Genomic DNA, 25,170 nt, shown 5'->3' with positions numbered 1-25,170 from the left:
ATTTTTTTTTTTTTTAAATAATATTACTGAACTAAATATGCGCCAGTTTTATCGATGATTTTTTTGCCATTTTGCTGTTAACATTATAACTCCGTCGCTGCGGTTTATAAGTGAGGGTTTATAGGGACGAATGAAACCCTCCATTGAAAATTAGTGAACACCAAATGGGAGTCTTGCACAAACTAAGACGGATAATACCTTTACAGTGTAAGGTCTAAGCTACACGGCACATGCGATTTCCCATGGAAGCCCTCCCAATTTTCGTCGGGTAGCTAGTAATGTATACGGTCAGGCATTTTCATGGTGGAAAAGGACGTGATTTCCGCGTACTAGTTCCGATCGATTTCCTTGCTACTGGTTGACAGTAGAGGTCCGAAGCACATATTTTACCAGCCCGCAGCTGTTCATAATGCATGACCCTTTTCCAATCCCACCAAACACCGTTTGTCGCCCAGTACTTTTTCTTGTCTGTTGTTTGTCATCTACTTTTCACTAGCCGAGATAAATCACTTTCGTAAATGATTCGGTTTCATTTTTTTGCTTCACTTCGTGTGGCATTTTGTAGCCAGCTCTTAGATGGTTCAAAACTACCTGGCGATAGATGTTTAGTTTCTTGGCAATCTCATGGCTACTCACGATCGGTCTTGCTCAACTTTTATAAGAACTTTATCACGACGAGGAGCATCTTTGACATTGCCGTTTCCGCAATTAAAACAATCGAACCATTTTTGGCTCGTGTCTCCCGGTGACGTGTCTTGACCATGACCGGCATACTCAATTTCGAGACGCTCTATGCAACAATTTTAGCACATCTACCACTGCCGAATCTCAGCTTTCAAACGACATTAAGCAGCTGATATTTGTTGAGATAAGTAACCTTAAAGCTATCTAGCCATAAAAACAGGCAATAGCTATTCAGCAATCCGTACGTAAAGTTCAAATTTTCTTTGATCACTTACGTAAAGTTATTTCGATATAATATCCACTCATGCGGATCGGTCGGTAAAGCTGTACAATGCATACTATTTTAATCCGTGTACAAAATTTGCACTTCGTGGCGTTATTGAGTTGAGAGCTAATTGGAGCCTGTGTTTAAGCCCACAGGCTACTCAAAGTGGTCTGGCGGTTATCAGGTCACGCGCGCGAACATCCGTGGGAACTCGAAAGTATATTCGGGACTAGATTCGGGAACACATGGCCAGCGGGCACGGTTTCGTGTCTAATAAGCTCGGGCAGATGTACCCCCTGCCGGAACAATACAAAACCAGGCCGTGCTCGCTGACAGTTACCCCAGACGTAATCGACCCAGCTCCAACTGGCCAATAGAAAGCACAGGTGATCAGAGGCTGCAACAGTAAACTGCGATGTGTGGCGGAGACAGTTGTTATACATAGTGATTGGACCGGTGGTACAAGGAACATGGCTTGAAACAAATAGACTTCCCCCGTATATTCTCTCTAGTTAGCAACATATGATATCAGAAGTTTCATAAACGACCCTGGACCGTTTACTCGATGAGGGCAGAACAATGTATAAATCGAGTTCACTACGGAATAAAGTAATAGTAAACTTAGCGCCTAACTTCTACGTTTACCTACGTTCACCTAACTTAGATGTAACCGTCCAGGCAATCAAAAGCCTTCCTCTATTGGAAATGAAAATTAACCTCTCTGCGAGCATATCTCGTACGGCAAAAAAGGGTGAACTCCGTATACAGTCTACAGCGCAATATGGATTCAGTGGAATTGAAAGGCCCATTTCTCATCTTTTGGCAATAACCGTTAACATATATATATATATATATATAACAGAACGTTTATGTACGTTAGAATATTAGAATGAATAATGGACTATCTCTCAGATATTGTAAGCGTTCGTCCCACGAGTTGGTAAAAAGCGATTAAACGATATACTGCTCAATGCGATACCATTATATTCTCCTGGACGCATGCTTATGCCATGTTGTCGGTCTAGTTTAATGGCATGAAGAAATAGGCCTTTAGGGAAGACTATAATACAAATGTCCGTTGTCCACTAAAAGTGAACGCTCGTTTAATAAGAGCATGAGCATCGTTAAAAAAACAAGCCTGATTTCGATACGAAGAGCTTTAATTGATATCAATGAGTATTATTCTTATTCGTGTTCTCCCGTAACTCTAACATAGCGAGTTTAGCTATTCATTATAGACCAGTCCTTTTCCTATCATTGCTCAGCAACGATAGCTGAACTGTGAAGGTCACTGACTTAATTTAGCGTCTTCAGGGCGGCTTAACCAAAAACCCAAACCAATATTTGTTAGACTCGACCTTTCTACCTTTAGAATAGGTGTGCCAAATAGAAAAATGAGTAAAGCCTCTCTATGTACTAGAGCAACGTAACAAGGTACTGGCGGTTTGTTTACCGGATTTAGAGATTTCTCGAGTGATCAAGAGTGAACCAAGTGATCGCCGGTCGCGGTGCGCCAATCTATCGACGGATTTCATATGCATCGATGAACCGAAACTATTTTCATTATTTGTTTCGTAGTTGCAGCTAGCTCGGCTTGTAACATTTATAGGACTCTACGAAAGGTAACCGTCAGCCAAGCATCGTTTGGCCTCTAGCCAGAAAGTGCCTTTCTTGGTCCTTTCGAAATTCGGACAGCCTTGGCCGTGCTAGCAATACACAATTATGTATCAGATCAATCGGCAGACTGAGCCGCCGTTTTATGCAAAAAAAAAAAAAATTTTTTGTTGTCGCTTCCAAAAAACAAATGTTGTATTCCTGCGACCCGGCCCCAACGATAAATCCACTTCAATGGGCACTGATAAATCACCAAGCGCTCTTCACTTTATTGGCATATTTTCGCTTTATTATACTAACGCAATACAAACAACAGAGGATTGAATTAAAATCCGAATCTATCAGAGCAGGTCAATTAGAATAAGTACTTAGACCACGTAAAGACAGATAATGAAAGGTAGCAAATCATGACTAATTAAATTAACTTATAAAGTTTCGTGCTATTTTAGCTAACAGTTAAGTTAATGCTAAACGAAACAAATCGAACATCGTTGTTTAGACGTTTTGTTAACCTTAATTTAGTAGAAAAGGTGGCAGAAGTCTGCATACAAACCATTTAGTATGATAAGTTGCCTCTTCGCTTAATCTTCTGAGAAATTTAGAAAAACCTTAGCGATACTTCAAGGAGGTATGCTGTCTATGTACTCGGACCTTTTCTTCTTTTACGGTGTATTTTTAAACAAATGAGGCGGATAAAACAAAAAGAAACTCCCGAAGGTGTCTTAAGTAATATTAATTTCGTGCGTCTTACAGTCTTTTTGCTATTCAACCCTGTTATTATTAGATCTTTTATTTATTAGATAAATTATTAGATCTAAATAAAATAAGAAAGACTCGATTTTTTTCAAACCAAGCATAACGCCCTTTGTAGACAAATAGATTTAACCATATAATTGCAATGGAATAAGTACACCGACGTGTGCATACAAAGATATATTCTGGCTGCCGCGCGGGTGCAATACGATTAAGGAGTATAATTTGGGCACCTGCACACAAAAGCTTTGACTTGTGACCGTCTGTAACCGTTTGTCGCATCATTAATCTCTCTCGCTTCCGTCTACAATACAGAACAGGGCTTGACACCATAGGCCCAGCATACGAATGCTCCAAGCACCTCGTTTCACAGTGAGCAACTGACTTGTACAGTTTTTAGTTTTACAAATTTTTATTTTACATAGCTGTCTCATACAAAGCCACTTCATTCTATCTGTGTTCATATATATATTTCACGTCAAGTAGAATAAAAGTTATAGGTTGGTGTGGTAAAACAGTATTTTTTTTTAACATTATATCATGTCAGCTTCGTTTCAGTAGCTTAGTAGCTTTCTAGCGCTAATTGGTCCTATATCTTTGTAGGTAGACTTTGTAATTATAGTAGGATATATCAGCGTACATTCATTTCTTATAAATGGCATCGTCACAAAATCAGTTAACGAGCGACGACTAGACCCCGTAAGTGAACGAACAGTTCTCGGTAGAAAAAGACGCAACTTTTTTAAATGTATTATTTAAGAGATTCTGTGCGACATCGATCGTCCAATTTTATAGGTTGTGCGACAAAATGGTTAAGTTACCCATGTTAAACATCAATTACTTTTGCGTCACAAAAGTATCAGACATACTGTTTCAGCTTATGTTCACAACCGGGGCCAAGTGCACAAACGGGGTTCGAGGCAGCATTACCAGTATTAAGGTATGATTAGCGTTTAAAAAATAAGCTGAATGAAACACGTAGACGAGAAACTTCGATGTCGTTAGAGAGAAACAGTGGCCTTGGCCTTCATTTTTGCCCTTCCTGTCCTATGACATTTTCCTACCGACTATTTAGAATGAAGTTTCTATTTAGCCTTATTCACAGAGTAGTGACAAGACAGCTGAAGCAGCGCCCCCTGTCGTCAAGGTGCGGAAAAAGCGGTGTGGTTAACCTGATCTACATTGCTTTACTGTTGATTTCTAGTGCCTGTGACTATGAACTTGGAATTAACGCACGAGAAGGTGGTTAACTCTGGCCTTGGCTGTCACGGGTGCGCCTGTGGCTGCATGTTGGCCCCCCGCCAACTGTGACTTATACAACACGAGCCCCAGTTCTCCGTTACATTTCGCCAAGCGTGCCCCCACGCCATCTCCTTGGAGTCTTACTGTTGTTTAGAATTCAGTCGTTTCAAGCAGAATATGCAACACCAGCCATTGCAGTCAGCGATCCAACCAGCGTAATATGGCTGCTCGAGCGAGGACGTAGTGGCAATCGTAGGTCGCTCTGTTGGCGGCAACTCCTCTGGTAACCGTTATGCCTGGGAGAGGCGCTATCATCTACCTTCCTAGCTTCCTGAATGGCTACCCTGTAACTGCAGAGTACACTGCGCGATCCTTCGCCGAATAAGTGGGAAAAACGGAATAAAGAGAGCACATAGTATGTTTGACATAGTTAACCAACACGAAGAAGACCAGAGGTTTTAGAAGGTGGCCAAGTTTAGGTGGGGGCAACCGAAGACACCGAAGCTGTGCTGCCGTGTATACGCTGACAATGCCATTCCTCGTTTACGAACAACCCCGTTTAGGACCGCTTATGGCGCATGGTTGGGGTAGCGATTGGACGTACAGTGACAATCATATCAAATATACTTTGAGTAAAGAAGGTAATGATATCAGGGTTGCTAAAAGCTGATTGTGCGGTAAACTGATATGAACTCAGGATTTTTAAAAAAAATGCGAGTCTTAACTGGGAGCTAATCCCAAGACTTTGTTGTTGCGGACCAAGCATTTGTCTTTGGTTTATGTTTTGCGTTATACTCGCAAACATCACCAATAGGAAGCTGATACGGTTTAAAACAGCTCGGCAATTTAAAAACACAAACCTAGCATAAGTGGCAACATTATTAATAAATAAGTACGCGTACGTATATATAGACGCGAAGCAATTGGCTGGAAGCGACAAAGTTAAGCCCATCCGCTTCATTTTGGTGGCGGCGGTGAAATGGCTGGCCGTATAAATACATTGTTGAACCGACACACTTGCGTGGTTGAACGGCGTTGTAAAAGACGTCCCGAGTAGGATACAACTTACGTGCATGACACACGACTACATGGACCGGTTTACAAGAGACCCTATAACAGTTTCTCTTCGAAAAATGCAGTTTCCCAAGCAATGCTTCTACCGCTCCATGAAGACGTTTAAACGGTCTATGTGTGCTAAACGAGTGTTGCTTGATGAACTGGAGCCTGTTTCACGTGTTCATAGCTAACGTCGAAAAACACGAAATAGATTCCTGTGATGAATTTCATTACAATGGCGTCGAGGTCGATTCCTCCGCCAAGTTAGCTCTAGTGGTACGAAACTATGTGCCACACAACGAAAATTTCCTCCTTACGGCACATCAGAATAAACTTTCATTGTTTTTGTTCTGAGAGGGCCTTATGAACGCGTAGTGTCCTCAGATCTGCATGGCAGATTATGGTTGTAAAGGCAAGGCATACTATAATAGCAAGTCCCAGATGTGTTAAGACTATGAAGGCCGTGGTGCATATCTGCCAATCTATACGCCTGCTATCAACAGTATTATTCTAAATGTATCGATTATGGTGTATACCCTAACCAGTTCTTGGCGGCGGATGTAATGCTCAAAGAATGCAAGATCCATGGGTTCATCATCAACGAAAACATTCCATGCCGGACCAGTACAAAGCGATCATAACCAGTTGTACCAAAATCAACCAAGATGTTGGTGTTCCCAAATTGCTACCGGGGCCATGCACGCCGGCTGATGACCTACTCTTTTCTAAATTGAAGGTTGTGGACCTGAACACGACTGTACGTATGCGGCTGTAATGGGTGCCAGCGAGAAATTGAAGAAAGCACATTTCTTCCTACACCATTGACCAGCAGTCGAAGATTGCCCGCATGTAAGAAAGTGGCAATCGATCATACTGGGCAGGACGCACAGCCGCGATTACAGCGAGTATTGCCACGACGCCAACATATGCCTCAAGGGATTTAATTATCTGGGCCTGTTACAGCGGACTCGGGCTTTCGATAGCGCAACGCCTTAGTCGGTCTTGGAAACAATGGAACCCGATGCTTACAGGAAGGGATTACGAGGTCTAGACAGTGCGACGTGAAATCAAATACACTAGGCGCTAGAGGATACCGGACATGGGATGAACGCATGTTGGTGGATAAACGTGAGCAAGGAACAATGATGCAAGCATTATAGCATGGATTTATGAGAAAATACACGTCGGTGATTATTGAAACGCAGAGCGTGTAGGTTAGAGATGCTCGTTCTTGCTAGCTAACCATAAAGCTAAAGTAGCCCACCTCACACAATTAGCCTTCGGTAGGTATTTCGGCTAGTTTTTCTTTAAGTAGGCTCGCTACGTGTATCTCGGTCCGATCTCTGGACAGGTCCAAGTCTTAACTGATTGTGATAACAGTAGTAATAATAAACAATAAAAATAGATAAACAGATAGCTTGACGTTTATCTGATATTTTATCTAATACAATCAAAGATTACTATCTAATCAGATCGGATAAGATTTGCGATGATCTTTGAGTATCTAATACAATCAAAGATTACTATCTAATCAGATCGGATAAGATTTGCGATTATCTTTGAGTGAGCACGAATTAAAATCATGATGTTACGCTAGATTTTATAAGAGCCATTATTATCTTCGCACTTCTTGCAACAATTGCTGGCTCCAAACTTAAAAAGTGATGAGCAGCGAACCCATCGATGCCTGATGCACAGTTCTAGAAGGAACGTGGTTCTATGGACGCACGACGTCCTAGTTCCCAGGAGGCTATCGTAGCTGAAGTATCGTTGCTGGTATAGCTTAGCACACACTGCAAGCGATACCCTGCTGTTGTTAGGGTTCAACGAATGCGCATACAAATTGTTAGTGCCGCTGCGGCATCAACGAGGTCATTAGTCAAACCCAGCTTAAATTTTAGATTGGTTAACGAACATACTTCTGTTGCTAACATGCAGTTCACCGCTTGCTTCGTTGGCACGTTAGGTTTTCTGTGGAGTTGATCATCGGTCTAATCTGTCCCGCAGTAAGTATCATTGTCCTGGCGTCGTAATGACCGACCGATCTAACTTGAAAAATACAGGTCTCTCAAAATCAAAAACAGTAGATTTCAACAACTTTTTAATGTCTTCTACTCGACAAACATTTCAAATCTACTTGTTACAGTGTGAAGTCTATGACATAACCGTGGGTCATTAGTTCGTGTACGACACCGTGGGTCATTAGTTCGTGTACGACAATGGTCATCGAGGCTTCGAAGGCAGTGCTGGCCTTGGGTAAAATAGACGCAGACCGCAACGATAAAAGGATGTATATCTTTTGATATGAATTCGTCCGTCGTGTAAGATACAGCACCTCTGTTGCGATGAAGCTTTTGCTAAATCATTTTTATAGAGTTTGGTCTCAATAATGGAAGGATTGCCTGACGCAGCGTAGAACTTAGCCGACACATTTGAAACAGCGCGCCCGATTCTCTATGTAGCTATCGTCAAAGGTGGGTTAGTCGTCGCTTTAAATGCTTAATCAAATATTAACCTATATACTTCTACATTGGTTACCTAGACAGTTACCGCAGGAGGTCAGTGTCAATGGCATTGCCCTTGTAGGGTCGCCAAATACAGCCGTCTTAGCGGGACACGGTTCTCCTCATGTGCTCTGACATAGAAGGTCGTACATCGGCGTGAGGGCCGTGTGTCAACACAAAGCTTCATCATAACGCTCGTAGCAGCGGGCTTTTGTTTCTGGCGAAAAAACATTTAGCAGATGATATTAGGGCTCCAGCTGACTGAACAATGGCAAATGTGACGTCAACAGCCAGTGGCTCTATAGTAACAAAATTGAAAAACCTAAAAAAATGCCAAAACGTTCAACTACGTCTGTCAAAGAAATCTCCCCCTACAGTGTAGCTTGCTTAGATCGGACATTTTTCCAGTGTACCGCAGCTCTTGCAGTAAAAGCATCTGGCCTACCTTCACGATATATCTAGCATTCGATTTAAGCCGGGACAAATAACGTAGTATTACGCACGCCGTTAGTATACGATGCTATATATCAGTGCATAACACGGAGATGAATGCTAACTAGTCTAGTGCTGCAAAATACAGTCTATTCAAAATTGATTGATTAGATTTCATCGAGGACGGAGGCTCATTTGATTTCAACTTGTTTAAACTAGGGTGTCCTATAGTATAAATTAAAATGAAGAAATTAAAGGTGTGGGCTAACTTAATACGACGAACGCACCAACGAGCCAGTTATAGCGTCCGATTCTGTTGTTTGTACCATGTTTCTAATGTGTCGCCATCTACAACCCTTCGTCTTGAATTTTTTTTTGACAAAATATGTACACGAAAATACGGTAATATTACTCAAGTCTTTCCAATAAGCGAATATATAATACACATCATAGGGTTAGAGCTGACTCCGGTCAGCCGGGGCTTTTTCGCATCAGTTATCACCTTATAATCCCACTGATGGAATTCAATCAGACACCCGTAAAATCAAGCTTGGCTAATAAGATATTATCAGTCTTTTTTCCGTAATCACAGCGGCATATCTGCCATCGCACATCACATAGCAACGACATCAGACTCAATCGGAAACTACTTAGTTTCTGTGTATGCCTACGTCCATGAAGAGTTCTATTTCAACATTAACCAATTACGTGTTTGATAGTGTAGTCGCGATTATCAACACATACCGGTCTTGCGTTATTGAGCGTCACCAATCCTCATTACGAATACACGTCTAAGGTAATTACGTGTAAAAATCCAGCAAGTGTTACCACAGAACAGGCAGCAGTAGAAAAACAGGGGTTAGCGGAAGAAATGGATTCGAAGTAAAACAAACACGCGATATCACAATGCTCCAGGCAAATGCTGACTAATGGGGATGTGTAACTGTAAGACAATAGTAACCCAATGATGGTGGCATTTTAGAGGCAGATGCTGTCTAACCGCAGCACACAACAATATCTGCCTGTGCTACCTGCCGCCAAGACTAGGATGCTGAGAGGGTTTTCGGATACTCTGAGATCTGTTCTGATTAGCGGCCGTTTGTTTCGCTCTCATCTCTGCCTCGCTGCGCCGCCTTTCCGGATTCTGCTATAGCTCGCGTTTCGGCTATGTATACTGTATATCGGCGTGCCTGAGTGTCAAACTAGAGTAAGTTAAATATAGCTCGTAACTGCTGTGTTCTGCCCAGAAAGCAATGGTAACGTCGGCCAGATGTGAGTGATTTGCCATCTCGGGTTGACAGTAGAAATGGATTCCGCCAGAAATGCACAGTAGAAATAATAGCGCAGACCTGTCTCGCTTGCTCCCCTACGGACTCCCCCTTTGTCTTTGTCCATCGCGTTTTGGCTCTCATAGGCTTCGGTCTAATTCACGATAGTTACTCTCTTTATGAGCATCAAACCTGGTGCTGGGCAGCTGACAGACCGACTGACTGACCACGCGACCCTCCAATTGTCGCTGGTGGCGTGCGTCTAGCCTGCGTAGCCGTGCATAGCACGCCTTCGCCCGAAGCAATTCTGACGATGGTTTGGGGTGCAGCGGGATGGGGTTGGGGGTTTAAGTAATAAGCGGGCCAAAAGGCAATCTTTACGGTTCACGTCCTCGGTGCGTGTGAGGGTTCGCTCGCTACCTCTCTGAACAGGGAACAATTCTAGTAAACTTGTCGTCCTCTGCTTCGAAGGGGAGAAGTGGGACACGGGGTGGGGCGACTCGGTGTCCATGGCGACATAGTCAAACAGGCATACCTGAGGCCGATGAAGCTAGCCAGACGAGTCGCTGCCGCGGCCTCATTCGCCACGGGCGATTTAATGGTGGTTTCTAAACTAGTTATGGCAAGTGTTTAGCGGCTTTTACAGACTGCTTTCCTTTGAGCAGCTGGCACAGAGAATAGTGGCGTGACGCTCTTGGTCTTACGGGGACGTTTTACGCCTTTCCGTTCTGCTGCGCAGCCAGGGTTGCTGTGCGACAGAATGCACCCACACCCGACATCTTTGCTGAATCAACCTCGGCAGAAGAGAGCTCAACAGAAACTGGAACATCAGCATGATTCATACGCTGATGATAGAGAAAAACAGGAGAGTGGCGTAAGATCATTAGAGCAAGGCGCTCGTCTTGGAAATAAATTGTCATTACCACAACAGCAACAAATTGTGGTCGCTGTAGAAGGAGTTGTACAACGGACACTGAGCACAACAACAAAGTGCGCTATACCGCCAGAACAGTCCACCGGCATCAAGACGTTCTTGTCCTTGTCGTCTCTGGCACCTGCCACGATGGCCGCAGTACGTCAACACTGCCGCTGACATCGATGAAACGGCAATAGTGCATGTTCTGACTTCCGGTTTAAGTTCCGTCTTGACGCTACTGAAGCCTAACAGTAAGCCACACAAGTGCAAGGAAAACGGCTAAAGTAGTTCTTTGGTTGAGCTCGCCGTACCGTCCCCTTCTCTCTCGCGCTACCCATAGTTGTTTCTCGCTCGACTCGAACTGTTGCTCAATCTTGGAGAACCCTGTAATTAGCGTGACAAAGGGATGTTTGCTATTCAGACAACGAGTATTGTGCTGCTGCTGCCGTCACTACGAATATTTGCGACGACGAACGGTAATCATAGCCGTCAACTATAACAAGCACCATAGCTCTATGTCGTATGTTAACAGGATCAGCAGACGTGCGCCCTGCAAAAAGCACCAGTTGTTTTTTACTCTTCTGCCTTTGAATCACCATTTGTGTCATTAACCGTTGTGAGAAAGACGAAACTATTAATGAAGTAATAAAAAAAAAAACGCTAACAAGGTAGTGAACTCGCGGAGTTTAGCTCGCGACCGAGATATGTAGATATCGAGCATAAAACCATAGTAAAAAAGGTTCTAAATACAAGTAAGGTGCAATGTTTATTATCTATGAGAGTTTCGTTCCCGCTGACAGGTGTTACGTATCGAAGCACAGATCTATACACACACAAAAGTCTTGCTAGCAATGGACTAGACGTCATTCAGCTGTCAGTTAGACGTCGGGACCGAGTGGCTGAGGTTATAGGAGTGCGCTTGGATGGGTACGAACGTGCATACAACAATGACGACTCGCATTGCTGCTTCCCGAACGACTACGGGACAGCATTAGCGACAAAAAAGGGCGCGCTTTTTGTGATACTTTTTAGGAACAAGCCATAGAATAGGTTAGGTGGTTTAACTACGAGAACTAGGTGGTTTAACTATAAGAAACCTTCATTCTGGCTAAAGATAGCAATCAGTCAATCAACTAGCGATCCGAGGACAGCTAGAGACCCTACGAAGCATTCCACTTCAAACGAGCAAGTGGCCTGGCCTACGACAGCTTGGAAGGACGGCCGCGTAGCGGTAGTATTATTGTTCTACGTGCTGCGAAAGGAAAATACCAACGCCGAGGGAGAGAGCCCGACCAGCGAGGGCAAGTCGACTTGTGCAGCTCCAGCCGGTGGAGAGAGGCAGGCCACCGTTCTAGGGAAGAGATAGAGCGCTTGTGCCCAGAACGGATGGAGGACATCGGCTCAGCTGATGCTGACGGGAGTTCGGATCATTTCAGATAGAGATCTTGCTTAGTTTCTGTGTTTGGACCGCAGGCAGAACTTTATATCAACGTGATACCTTCGGCACAGGCAAAGTGAAACAGCAGAAGAGTCATCCAACAACCTGACGGGCCTGCAGGTGACTACTTATCGATCTATTGCAACTTGTGTGATACTATTATTATTTTTCAAAGTGAATGCGTGCGTGCTTCCGTCTGTGTTTGTTAGCTCAGCGTTAGTATCAAAAGCAAACGTGGTAGGCAGCGGGCGGGTCGCCCGGTGCCGCGGGCGCATTGTCGGGGGCGATTTCTTTCTGCGACCACCGATAACAGCAGAAACGGCAGCAAAAAGAATAATAATAACAGTAAAAACGAATCACGATGACGATTGTCGCCAGTCCAGTCGATTTATATTGCACCGGTGCTGCCGATGTGCCGCCGAAAAGCGTCAACGTGCCAATGTGCCGGAGACTATCTTTGCTGTTACCGACTTTCCTAAACACCATACCTGAACCCCTATTGCTACTATTATTTTTATTGATGTTATTAGTTGGAAATGCAATTGGTCAAACAGCACAGCCGAGCGTGCCGCCGGGTCCAGGCAGGTCAACTATTCCACCAGCGCCTACCGCACCCGCAAGCGCCAATAAAGCAGAAAATGGTACACGCATCTTTTTGCGGTTAGGAACACCCTGCCAAAACGATACGGAATGCCCAATAGTGAATGCCGTATGCATCAACCAAACATGTGCGTGCAAAGTGGGATTTACCACACAAACGAATGCGTCAGCCGATGCGTCGTGCATCTCGCCGCATCAGCCGGCAGGGCCGCCATCTAGTGGCAGTGGAGGTGCTGGGGGCGGTAGTGGTAAGAAACACAATTATCAGCCAAGCCAAAGTGAGAACATGATACCAATGATTGTCTGTCTCGCTATCATGTTCGTAGGGATGTGTGTGGCGTTGCAGCTATTCAGCCGTGCGCGGTTCCGTAATCAACGGTCCGTGTTCAATTCACCAAATCCGCGTCTGTTGCATCTTATGAAAGCCGATCGTCACGATAGCAAGAAACGGCGCCATAGCCACGTCGGCACCGCGTCGCGACGTCCAAGCTGTGCGTCAAATATCTCCATACCACGCGGCTCCCGGCCCGGTTCCCGGATCGGATCAAGGGCCAGCAGTCCAGACCTACGAAAACAAGCCGCGCTCAACAGCATCGCCGTCATCGATATGCAAGCTGCCGCGACCGAAGACATTAAGGCAAACGTCACCGAATTGGCCTCGCTCGTGGACAACAGCAAAGCAAAGATCGACGCTGAACGAGTTGATGCCTGAGCACTACAATAACAACATTGATGTTAGTCATAAAACAGAAGTACATAGGTCGACGTGATTCCATCCAGCAACCTGCAATTGCATCCATAAGCCATCCACTTAACCTCCGTACGATATGCCTTATCTATTTGGCTATCGAGACTTGATTGAGCCGCCACAATGAACCACTTAGACAAAGACACCCCCTGAACTGTTTTGAACCAGCTGAAAACGGCGCATTTTTCAAAACCCCTGCCTAGAGACGAACAAATAAGAGCAATCCGATTTTTAAAAAATCAGCTAAAGCTAGCTAGCAGCGAAATGAAAACCAGGCCAAGAAACACTGTTCATGACAACAAGAAGGATCAATTACGCGTTGTTAGAGCTCCATGCCGTACTACTATCTGAGCCTGCGTTTGATCGGTGAAGATGTCAAAACATCATAAGTGCGACAAATAATAACCCCATAAGGCCAAATAAACCAATTCGATAACAGTTCGGTACAGAATTCTTATGTTGGGCATTCACTTACCTACGAATATCGATTGACCTACAACGTATCGTCTGAAAACTATGAGGCGGCCTACAAGTTTGGGCCCTTGCATACAACATACAATTATAAAGCAAAAAAAAAACAAAAAAAAAAAACAAAAAAAGAAGACAAGAGGGAACGCGAAGCAAACGAAACATAATACAGTTGAACATGATGGAACTATTTTTACGCGAAAGGCTCTTTATATCAGCTAAATCGTTGAACGTGACGCCTCTTGTTCATCTACCTAAATAATACTGTAGCATATGCCCCACGCTCAAATCTGCTAGTCGTTGCCCTCGCATCGCTTTACCTTGAAACAGCCAATGAAGCTAAGCGTTCGTTGCGCTTGCATTTGGGCAACAAAGAAGTCTTAGCTTCATCGACTAAACCCATTACCGACCACGTTCACCTTTTGTCCAGCCCCCAAAGAAATGAAATCTACAGCGAATTTGAAGACGACGCCTACTGCGCCGGCGCGACCATGGATGCGACTAATGTTAATCATACCAACACCTATACTGGCAATGTGAAAAGTAACAGCACAAGTAATAACGGGTATCTACTTGTACAAAGTGAGAGAGGTCCATAGGATTGAGGGGTCATCGTGGTTGGCGCAAACGCTAATATTGGCTTCTATATTTCTTCTATATGATTCTTCTTAGCCATGCGAAATCTGCTTGGGTGGCAGAGATACGGGATGTGACGCAGTCTCTCCTAGCGAAAACATACGTCAACGAGTCAAACTTCGGTAAAGTCGAGAAGACAAGTGACGGAAAGTATAATGTCTTTGGATAAGTGAGATAGGACGCTTGGTCGTGCACGGAAGGTGCTGTGGCAATGTACTATGGATACAAATACGTCCGGAAGAACGCAACGGCAAATGAAATTTTCTTAGCCATAATATTTAAGTTACGATCGTATTTAACACGTACGGTAATCACTAGGCGAGTTCGAACGAGGTGAACCGTAATAGCGATTCTTACAGAAGGCGATATAATTTTGAAAGACAAATATACTTTATAACAAGAAACAGTTCAAAAGGACGGTGTTTGAAAAGGTACATAGGCCATCGTAACAGCGCCGCGGTGCCAATAATATATATGACACGATTACTGCAAACGCGAGACCGTTGTAAAATATATGTAATTGCTCTATACGATTATTAGAATTACTAACGTGATTTTACATACGTTGTACGTACTTAGATATATACACAGCCTAGTTATCGGGTGTGTAAGAGGTATGACGCTACTGTTCAAGGTAAAACTGTTTGAAATACACGTAGTGTACTGTGGACAACTATATAAATACTCTACACTGAACAAATCTTCCCCCTCCATGACTGATGGTTGATTGAGCCGAAACGTCCACATTGGAGATCTTGAATGTGGCGAGGATGATTGATTTCACGATAAACCACAATAGCATAATGCCCCTACTACCTACATCATCATCGTCGTCGAGATGCGAACCACTGCTATGTTATGCTGCGGGCAATTAATTTATAATAAATACAATTACCAATAATAACCATTATTATTGTGGCACTTTTAAACCATTGCAAGATATATATACGTTTGGTTGTGTCTCTATAGTCAGTCTCAGCTAATAATAACTATAATAGTCGTACTTGTTAGACAGATTTATGAATGAGGCGAGAACAACCGTAAAACAAGTTTATTACGAAATACTCGTCCCTCAAATCCCACGTGCACCCAATAATATATATATCTAGTCAAAAGTATCTCCTGACCCACAAAGCAGGCACACACAGCCGCGTAGCAGTTCAGGCCTTTTCAGGCGCCTGTGTCAACGCCCTAACGCAACGAACTAGCGACCAAGAACCCGGCTGGTAACCAAATGCCATGGGGCGCTACGACGTGTTGATGACCTGATATCGCAGGGGACAGTTGGACGAATGTGTACCTATACGGGACCCTAGCCGGCTCTAAGACCCCTGAGCCCGCGGGGGCTGCTTTTTTCGGCGAACAACCAAAAGAGAGAAAGGCTAAGAGGGATTAGATCTGTGGAAGAACTATTAGAAGTACTTCCATTAATATAATGTGGGTTCAGTATGCTGCTCCACTTCTGCTGAAACCAACTGAACGTTCAGCCGACCTTAGTTCGTAGCTGCTCGAATTAAACTATCGTCCTGATGTCGTTACATATGCAACAATAACCTATAAGATTAAGGAACCTATAATATAACAATTACTACCGCTATTACGAGCATCTAGGACCGAGCCGATATAGGCGGGAATCATGCCTAGATGACTGATTGTTTGTGAAGTCCACTTCTGATCATGGTTACACTATGAAGATTATGGTGAAAACGAAAAGTAGACATGTAGAGAACTGAAGCTAATATAGATATATCTAAAGGAATTTTTATGCTTACACAAACGTGCACACATTGCCATTCACACAGACGTACGTACACGAACAGATTTGAACAAAATGGATCAAGCTAGTTGAGCAAAAATTAATTATAGCCCTAGTACATACAATACTGGTATAACGAACTAACTAGCATAGCGCAGTCGATAAAGGGCAACGGTGATACGAAGAGGGGATGGCCTAATGCTGTACCTAACTATGATCGTTATAAGAACAACGGCGACTGCTGCCCAAGGTGTGAGAACTATTTACTGTACATTGTATATCGGAGATGAAATATATCATAAACACACTATTATCAGTATACGAAACGGATCGAAAAAGCTGATACGTTCGCCTGTACGATAAGTCATTAGACGATGCACACCAGCCCAGTACTATTAACCATGAGTAATTACTCGATTACCTCAGTTGCTCATCGACTTCTCAGCAACGTACGATTCAGCCACTGAAGCATCACGGCTGCAGGAATCGTACGATACGCGCAAGAAAAGGTGACGTTAGTTGTGAAAGATGTTGACATGCATAAATAATTAAGTGTCGTGTGAGTGTTTTATGAAAACTAGAATATACAGACGGAGCTCGCGTCTACGTTTCGTCGCCAGCAGACCTCGTTCGCGGACAACGACAGATAAAGGAGCAAATAGCAGAAAGCGAACGAATTTAAACTCAGCATACGGACAAGTGGCGGCTGAGTCACGGCGAACTATTGTAGTACGCATAGATCGACAACAATAAAAACGTCCAGGGTATGATTTGTAACTCGTGCGTTAGCTGTAATGATAATCATAGTAACGATAACGACATCTTGGATTCGTTCGACCGAGAGAGTTCGCTCGATGCCCCTACGCAACGAGCCCGAATTCAGTTGAGCTGGCACTGAAATACCACGACGAGTTTTCCTCTAATTCTTTCGTTGTCGTTGCTACAGTCCCCCAAGCGCCTCTTTCCCAAACCCTTTCTTTGTATCAGACGATAATAGGTAATAACGTCAGCGAACGAACAATGCAGCTCTGATCAATTGCAGGAATAATTAAAGCAACAGCAGTGATCACTCGAGCGGGGGTCACTATGAGCAAAGTGTCTTGTTGTATATTCCTCATTGTCATCATGCCGATAGGTAACTCTGAAGGAAAAGAAAGCGACAACGATGATGATGATAATAAGAGCGACAGCAGAAGCAAATTCCCAGTATTACAACAACCACCTGTACTTCGAGGGCGAAACCGTTACCAGTGTAACAATACAATATGGGACAAGTACATGGGGATCAAGAAGAAGAAGAACGTCCGAAAAAACAGCACGATAACGCTGGTAATAATGGATAATTTGTTATTGGTCTACTTGTTGGAGAATAAAAGGGCTTATATCATGCTCTCCGTTCGAAGTGATACTGCTGCCGATTCGAATATCGCAGTACGATAAGGCCGAAGGAACGCATGACGAGCGCCCACCTAAGTCAGCGATAATAATGGGATATAAGCAACTGATAAACGTATGAACAGAGCAGAGAGATGAGGACGCAACGCTGTGATCAAGAGTTACTCTTTGACCCAATAGCGTTAGAACGACGTAAGTCAAACCTAGTTAGCTTTTTGCCCATTACTACTACTACAACAACAACAACAACAATTTTACGTTTGTGAGCTTCGAACCAATAAACACTATCGGTGATTCGTACGGGTTTGGCGTGTTGCTTTGCTTCGTGACTAGGTGTTGTGACGACGTGTTAACCTCGCCTAGGTCACTCTGTAGCTGTAAATGTGTTGAAATCGAAAACTGTTTCTAACCAGTTAACTGCTTAATTTACAAATCAGCGGGTCTTCGTAACTGTTTTAGGACGTGCTTAATGCTGCTTCCTAGTGAGATAGATAGCTGGACTAACCTAGAGGTAGAGATTATATTTTTGATCAGCGATTTGCCTCCAAATCTCGCTATAATTTTAAAACATGACGGTTGGGCAGGTGTCATACGTATATGGAGACTAGTTATTGCATAGGGATCAAGAGTGTCTCTGGTACACGAGTATGAATCGACAGCTTCGGCCTAGCCGTTCGCGGTTATATCCGGGTCGGTTGGTACTAAGCATTTTGCTTTATTGGCACTGTACATCATTATGCATGCACACTACGTCTATTCGTCTCCTCCCCCACTCCGTCTACGCAAAACGCTATAATTATTAGTTCCAACAGCAACTATGGCCATACTGCACTATAACAACAGTATCTTTTAGTAATTGTTGATAGGCACAGGTGTACACCGGTAGACACATGATTCGAATTGAGTGTATCTTAGCATAGTGTTAGTACTAGTTGGTGTTCAATTTGAAACGTAAAAAAGTAGGCCACCGATTCAAATGGGCATTTCTAGAGCCTAAAGCTGGTCTATACGATCATTCGGCTCTCTGCTTATTCACTCGTTCGCAGCCCAACTATGCAACTCCGCAAACTTACAGCGGTTTCAACTATGTACGCATGACGTTCACCCGTCTCATGTTCAGGGCGGAAGCAAGCCAACATCTCAGCAGTGCTCACAGCCGATACCGCAGTCACCTCGCTAACAACGTTAAGAGTGGCTTGACGAACGACGCATGGAAAACGAGTATCACTTTCTTATCATGGAATGGCTTCATGGGGCACTTTCTCGAATGGTTCGGCCAATGTGTTTGTACGTGTCCGTCTAGTGCTAGCCCGGGTGCAAAGGCCACAGAATGCATCCTACACTGACCCTATATGAACTGACATACAGAGTACTGCCAGGCTGGTTCATCGCTGGCGACGTCACGAGCATGACGATGGCGACGGCCGCGATACATGCGCAGTGCCGGACCGGGGTTTTTCCAAAGAGAACTTGGCCAGGTCTCAGCGTTAGTAGGGCAAGTTGACGGTTCCGAATAAAGCTTGTTCTCCGAAGTACTCTGCCCCAAACAGCTTCAACTGAACCGACCTGTTAACTAGCTGTTGGCGTCTGTAGTTCCACTGGACCCCAAGGCCAATTGCTAGCACCTAACCAAGTTGAGCCTATGGAGAATAGGATAAGTTCGTTAAGTCGCTTTGAAAATTTCGTGCGTTCATGCCACTGTGGCTGTTCCGTAAACTACTTCAAATCAATAAGAGAACGCATCTAAAGCTAGTGAACAAACCTAATATAATTGGGCTTCCTCTTCTGCTATAAAGAGAAATAAAAAACGTATAAATGCAGATGAATGCAATAGAATTTCATTTTCTCTAGAAAGTATGTAAAAACATTAACTTTCCTATGCCGTCCTAATGCGTGTAAAATAGCTGACAGCGAGCGGTTAAAAACACCCTTGATCTAATGCAAAGCATAAACATTGGTATGACTAATAAAGCGTGTGTGTGTGTGTGATTAACAATCGCGCTATTTCGTCATTCGGGCATTTCTATAATAATTCGAGCGCTCAATTTACAACAATTCAATTTGCAACTGAATATGGTTTATCGGAGTAAAACGATTTTCTATAATATGAGGTACCGGTCCAGTTTCTAGCCTGCGATCTATCTTGTACTAAATCAGGCGGTCATATTTTGTTGTCAACATGGCAACACGAATGCACTTCCGCATCACTATGTAGTGAAGATATTAATCACAAACAAAACTGATAGATCAATAACTACATTAGGATGAGTGCCAACTACAAAGGCCGCATACGTTGTTAAATCGAACGCTTCCAAGATGCGTAACGAAACAGCTAGATACGAAAACCTCTGGAGAAGAAATAAATCTTAGTCATACATGTCGCTATGTGGTGCTCGTATATCTTCGTTGTCTCTTCTGTCCACTAGCCTTTCAGCCCCCTTACAACATATTCTTACTGTATCTCATGGATATAAGTGCCTATGGCTGCTGCTATTGCTACTAGCGGTGGCCGGTTCAACTGAGCAGTGCAATAAGCGACGTAAAGGTCAAACAATGCTCTCGTTTGGCCTTCCTTTCGATCTTCGTTGGTCGAGTCACTGGCTCGCGCGCTTGCCCGTTCGCTGATCGCCCTTTCACCGGCAACAGCAGTAGCGATAGCCAGATCAGCGCACCCCCGTTATTCTGGTCAGCACGACTCGTCAAGAAGCCAGGTTTTCTGTCGTTCTCTCGGTTACTGGCAGGAAGCAGCAGCAGCTCCGTAGCCATCCGTCACCACTGGATTAACAAGAGAATGGAGCGGCCGAAGAACATACTCAGCGGGCGGACGGACGAACGAGCGAGCGAGCGGATGGTTGGTCTGCGACGAGGGCCAGCTGTAGAGAGGTAATATAGGAACGGTAACAAAGACAGCTCTCCCTGTTACCGCGGGTGCTAGTGTTAACAGGTGTTCTATAATATAGCAGTGGAAGTCGCGGTAAAAGGGTTTCGGCACCAGTCGAGGCTATGGTGATAGCGGCAAGCTTCCTTGGCATCCTCTGCCAGCTTCCCTTGCTCGGTTTCGCACAGTCTAATTCCTCCCTTTTCTTCAGGAAGTCACAGTTTCTGCTAGGATGAAGTTCTCCATCTGCTGTTTCCCTTGTTTTTTAATACACCGCTACGTTTGTGGTATTGTCCTTACCGTTGAACCCAGCGCAGGTGATAGCGCCAGCCAACTAGCGCCGCTCGTTTCTGCCTACTACGCGTATTCGCCGCTATTGTCGTGGCTGGTTAGTCCTGTTAGAGCCACGATTACCGTTTGTAGATGCTCATCCACTAAACCAGCGACCACGTCGCGGCACAGTACGGGCATATGACAAGCCGTTGTGCGGCTGCTGCCCCCCTAACCTTGAATTAGCCCGCACTTTATCCGGAAGCGTGTCATGAAAAGAAAACAGCGATGACATTTGACGTTTTTTTTGCTGTGATGAAAGCAACATGCACTCGCTATTTTTCAACTTCGCGTACACTTTGAAGAACTACATAGCGATATTGGTGGCTGTCTGCCCGCTGCTGCTTCTTCTGGTTCTTTTTCTTCTTTTGCTACGACATTCATCCGGTGCAGTTCAGCCCAGTCCACTAGGACTGCAATAGTTTCAGAGGTAACCGTTACCTACTGATAGTGCCCCAGTTTCCTAACAGACTGTGACCACGGCGGACCATTTTGGGAAAAGGGTAATGCCGCTGTCATCGCATATGAAGAAGGCTCCATGGAAGGAAGGAGAGTAGAAGATGTGTGTTCCTTAGGAGACACCGAGAAGAACTTTGAAAAATGAAATTGGGTCGTACCGGTGTACGTATCGATGTCGGCGGAAAGGAAATGAGCGACGTGGGTACGGAAAAGGAAAACGTGCACAACAAGAAATGTTTAGGCAAGAAACAGAATAAGAAGCAAAAGAAGCGTTATGGAGAATCTAACTTAAACTATTTCCGATACCAAACTCCTTGCGTATTTACTGTCCTCTCAGCTACGGCACAAATTCAATTTGACAGTTAGGCTAAATGTCCTTAACGTAACAAAAATCAAATAAGTAGTATATACATAGGGTACAAGGAATTACCATTTGATAAATATCTGATTTTCGTTATCGTCAATATATTATCTGAAGTAAAACCTCAGGTCCATGACGATTTTTTTAGTTGAAATCATCAAATCTTTCCAGGATTGCAATGATAACAATCACTGTAATGCTCTATCGAATGTTTTACTAATGATACTCTGGATATTACGTATCGATTCTTAACCACAATATTAACGGAGCACTCACTTTCAATTCAAGCTATCGTATGTTTTTGGTTTATGCTTTTCAATACTCATGAGCTCATATCGATGCCTCGACCAGCCTTTGGTAATGATAATGAGGTAAGAACTGAACAATCTAAGTTGTTCCCTTATATCTTTCGTCAACAATAGTTCAACTTTGTTACTAAGGTTTGTTAACAAGCAACTACGACGAATTTGAAATTTTTTTTTACTACCTCACTTTGGTTTCTCCTATTACGGTTTACTGTTTCTCAATTGCGTCCCACATTACACAGCAAACTTTTGTAACACCGAGTGGTCGGCAAGTAGCTAGCGTGATGTTCAATTGCGTATTTTAGACGTACGTATGTTGCTGACGCGCCAAAAAAAAATAAATATTTTGGCCGTCCTAGTTCGAATCCTTTTTCGCTTACGCGGTTACATACGATAGAAGAAAAATGCACAGATGATACCGTGCGACATTCGCAAACGTCTATCGTCCCCAACGATTCCGCTTGTCACTTGCCTCTGTGTGAAGTCGACGCCGATGCTTTCCTTGGTAACACAATTCTGCATTCCTGAGAAAGTTTTAGTACGCTCGTTGAATGGGTCATGGTGTATAGATATCGGTGCGGATGTTGGAGGCTGTGAAGGCGCAAACTCGTGAATGACCAGTTGTCCATGTACATCGGACTTACGGCCGATCGACCTAGTGGGGGTAGAGGCAACTGAAGCAAGGCAAATGTTGGTTGAGGACATGATCATCTGCTCCATAGGAGAAAATGACAGTCGAGATTCGGCAATAGTAGCAGCATCAAGCTCCACATGAGTCGCACAGTCCATCAAAACGCCAGGAATGTTTGGGTCCTTTGAGTTATGATGCTACCCCATAACATTCTACTACCGATACAAACCGACGAAATGAACAACCGACGTCCTGACGGCTCCTTTTTCCCCGTCCACCTTCGTCGCCATGGATGTTTCCTCCCTCGTGCGATCCAGCGCCTGAAGGACCGAACTCTCCATATTTCCGGTACACTTATGCTACTAACTGTTCGGTCTGGTGCGGTCCTTTCCTTCCACTGGCTGAAACTAGCGACCCCATATTCCCTTTGCATCCATCCTGAGGCAGCTCATCCTGTATCCTACCCCTCGGGCCGCATCACCCGACAACGAAATGGGGACATATCTTTTTCCTTTTCTCAGTGGCCCCTACCCTGGTGAGGTTCAAGCAGCAACTCGATCTATTTAAGGGAATTATGCATAAAAAGATGGGAAAAGGGCGATAAAGGAGTGGGACGACAAATGCTGTATGGAAAGTGGATCGTTGCGCTTGAATGTACACTGGCTACCACCCTCCCCTGGTTCAAGATGCCAGGGAACCACAGAAGCGGCTGGAATAAGAGAATGAGGTCTTAAGGTAACGGGCCAAAGAAGCACACCATGAACTAGCGAGTACAGAGTAAGCTGCTACGTAAGCGCACTGTAAGGGGTCAGTTCCTCTCGTTGTCGTACCGCTTCATGCTAATCATGCTTTGACCGCAGCGATGGCGACTGCGTCTGCGACTATGGGGTGTCGTTTATTGTTAATTCCCCACCCATATATAGGCATGTTGTAGATGAATGGGCCCACTGGACCGACGACAGGGACCGTTCTTGGGTAACGAGAACAAAAAGGACAGTCAACAGAGGGAGTAGAAAAAAAGCCGCAGAGCAGCGAATATAGAGCAGGAAGCACCAAGATACAGTTGCGAGCACCAACGTATCTGCTGTCCTTACGCAAGACGATTTGGGGACAGTAAAGAATGGTCGGCTGTCATCACCATTAAACGGTTTGGCCGATGAACGTGGCGAAAGTAACTAAAAGAACAATGAACACGCCCCGATCGGACTCCTACCCGGCCAACATTATCCAAGCAACAGCAGAGTTTTGAAGTCGTATAACTTACGACTATGCAGCGACGACGACAAAAGACCAAAAAAAGGGTAGTGAGTATTCATACAGGGGCGGAGCAGCTGTAGGCAGCCAGCCGCTCAGGGCTGCTGTGTATGTTCCAGTGTCAGGCTGCTTCAGATCGCAAGACACATCACACGCCAGAAAAGAAGTGAAAACCTCGCGAAATTTCTGTTCTCGATCTGATCGAGTGTTTTTTTTTGCTTTCTCGTTCTGCCGTCCACTTCGCTTTTTTTTTTAATAATAATTTCATAATAACAATAATAGTAATGCGTACTCTCTTTCTAACATCCCCTTTACAAAGAGTAAAGGCTTCTTAGGCTAACAACCAATCTGTCACTTGCGTCGTCTTCTTGCCACACCTCTACGAAGAGCCTGCTAGCTGAGACCATCTCCTCAAACCCTTATACCTATGAGACTGTGCTTGTGTTCATAGCAACGGTGTTCTTCGCAGTCGCCGTTTTTGTTATTTTATCGAGATGACTCTACCTATCAATCTCTTTGTTAGGTGTACCCAACCGTATGACCATGGTCCTACCCAGGCAAGCGGCGGGAACAAAAAGATGTACAGCATTTTGCACGCCCGTGTTCTTCTGGACAATGCTCTTTCTAAAAGAGAATCAAGAAAATGACGCGTTGAAAGAGCGAGAAAAGACAAAAGAGCATGACATTGTTAGGTCGATGAAACGTCACCCTCAACTCCTTCTCTGGTTAAAAGAATAAGTAAATAAGTGGGTTAAAAGAAAATACAGTTCAAAGAAAATATAGTGCTGCTTGATGTATCTGTTCACTAAATAATATTGCTACAGCAGATGCTGCACTAGCATTACACGCCAAGAATCCACATATAGTGCAGGATACGCCTGACACCTAAAGCTTACGCTATCATAATGTCAAGACCTTTATAGAAGTATATTTGTTTTCGTTTTTCAGCGGTATTCTTGCAAGCAAGCTAAAGCTCGTAAGAAAGACAAGTTGTTTAGTCGACAAATTTTTTTTTTCTACTATTCTTGTCACTTGATGACGAAAGGTAAGTTCAGACAGATGTAAACTTTTAAATTTGATCGACGCGAGACATACCTACGCCTCTGCGTCTCTGTATGTGCATATATGTGCGCCGTTATTCAAGTCCAATACACGCGAGGAAACCAAACCACAAATG

General features: G+C 44.1%; 2 protein-coding genes and 1 long non-coding RNA gene across 7 annotated transcripts in view; 2 read left to right on the top strand and 1 right to left on the bottom strand.

The window, feature by feature from the left end:
* LOC111263093 (uncharacterized) overlaps window positions 1-9,594 on the bottom strand; it is a 28,624-nt gene extending 19,030 nt beyond the window's left edge. The window contains exon 1 of the long non-coding RNA XR_015312144.1: window positions 9,295-9,594. This is a non-coding gene — a long non-coding RNA (uncharacterized LOC111263093). The remainder of the gene's footprint in view (window positions 1-9,294) is intronic.
* LOC111263087 (neprilysin-1) overlaps window positions 1-25,170 on the top strand; it is an 88,992-nt gene that overhangs the window by 22,673 nt on the left and 41,149 nt on the right. Inside the window, exon 19 of one of the 5 annotated variants that reach the window (XM_022837874.2) lies at window positions 14,661-18,075. The exons of the other annotated variants lie outside the window; for them this stretch is intronic. Within the exon in view, the coding sequence (XP_022693609.2) occupies window positions 14,661-14,750 (90 nt within the window). The 3' untranslated portion in view covers window positions 14,751-18,075. Of the gene's footprint in view, window positions 1-14,660; window positions 18,076-25,170 lie in introns of those variants that run through there. 5 annotated transcript variants of the gene reach the window in all.
* On the top strand, window positions 10,381-14,753 carry jus (EB domain-containing julius seizure protein). The gene has a single exon (XM_022837885.2). The coding sequence runs from the start codon at window positions 12,534-12,536 to the stop codon at window positions 13,482-13,484; it is 951 nt and encodes a 316-aa protein (XP_022693620.1). The 5' UTR covers window positions 10,381-12,533; the 3' UTR covers window positions 13,485-14,753.

The sequence above is a fragment of the Varroa jacobsoni genome, unplaced genomic scaffold (assembly GCF_002532875.2).
Source record: "Varroa jacobsoni isolate VJ856 unplaced genomic scaffold, vjacob_1.0 scaffold_733, whole genome shotgun sequence".
Lineage (NCBI taxonomy): Eukaryota > Metazoa > Arthropoda > Arachnida > Mesostigmata > Varroidae > Varroa > Varroa jacobsoni.
The sequence above is the reverse complement of the archived record's forward strand: the minus strand, read 5'-3'. Positions and strand labels throughout refer to the sequence as shown.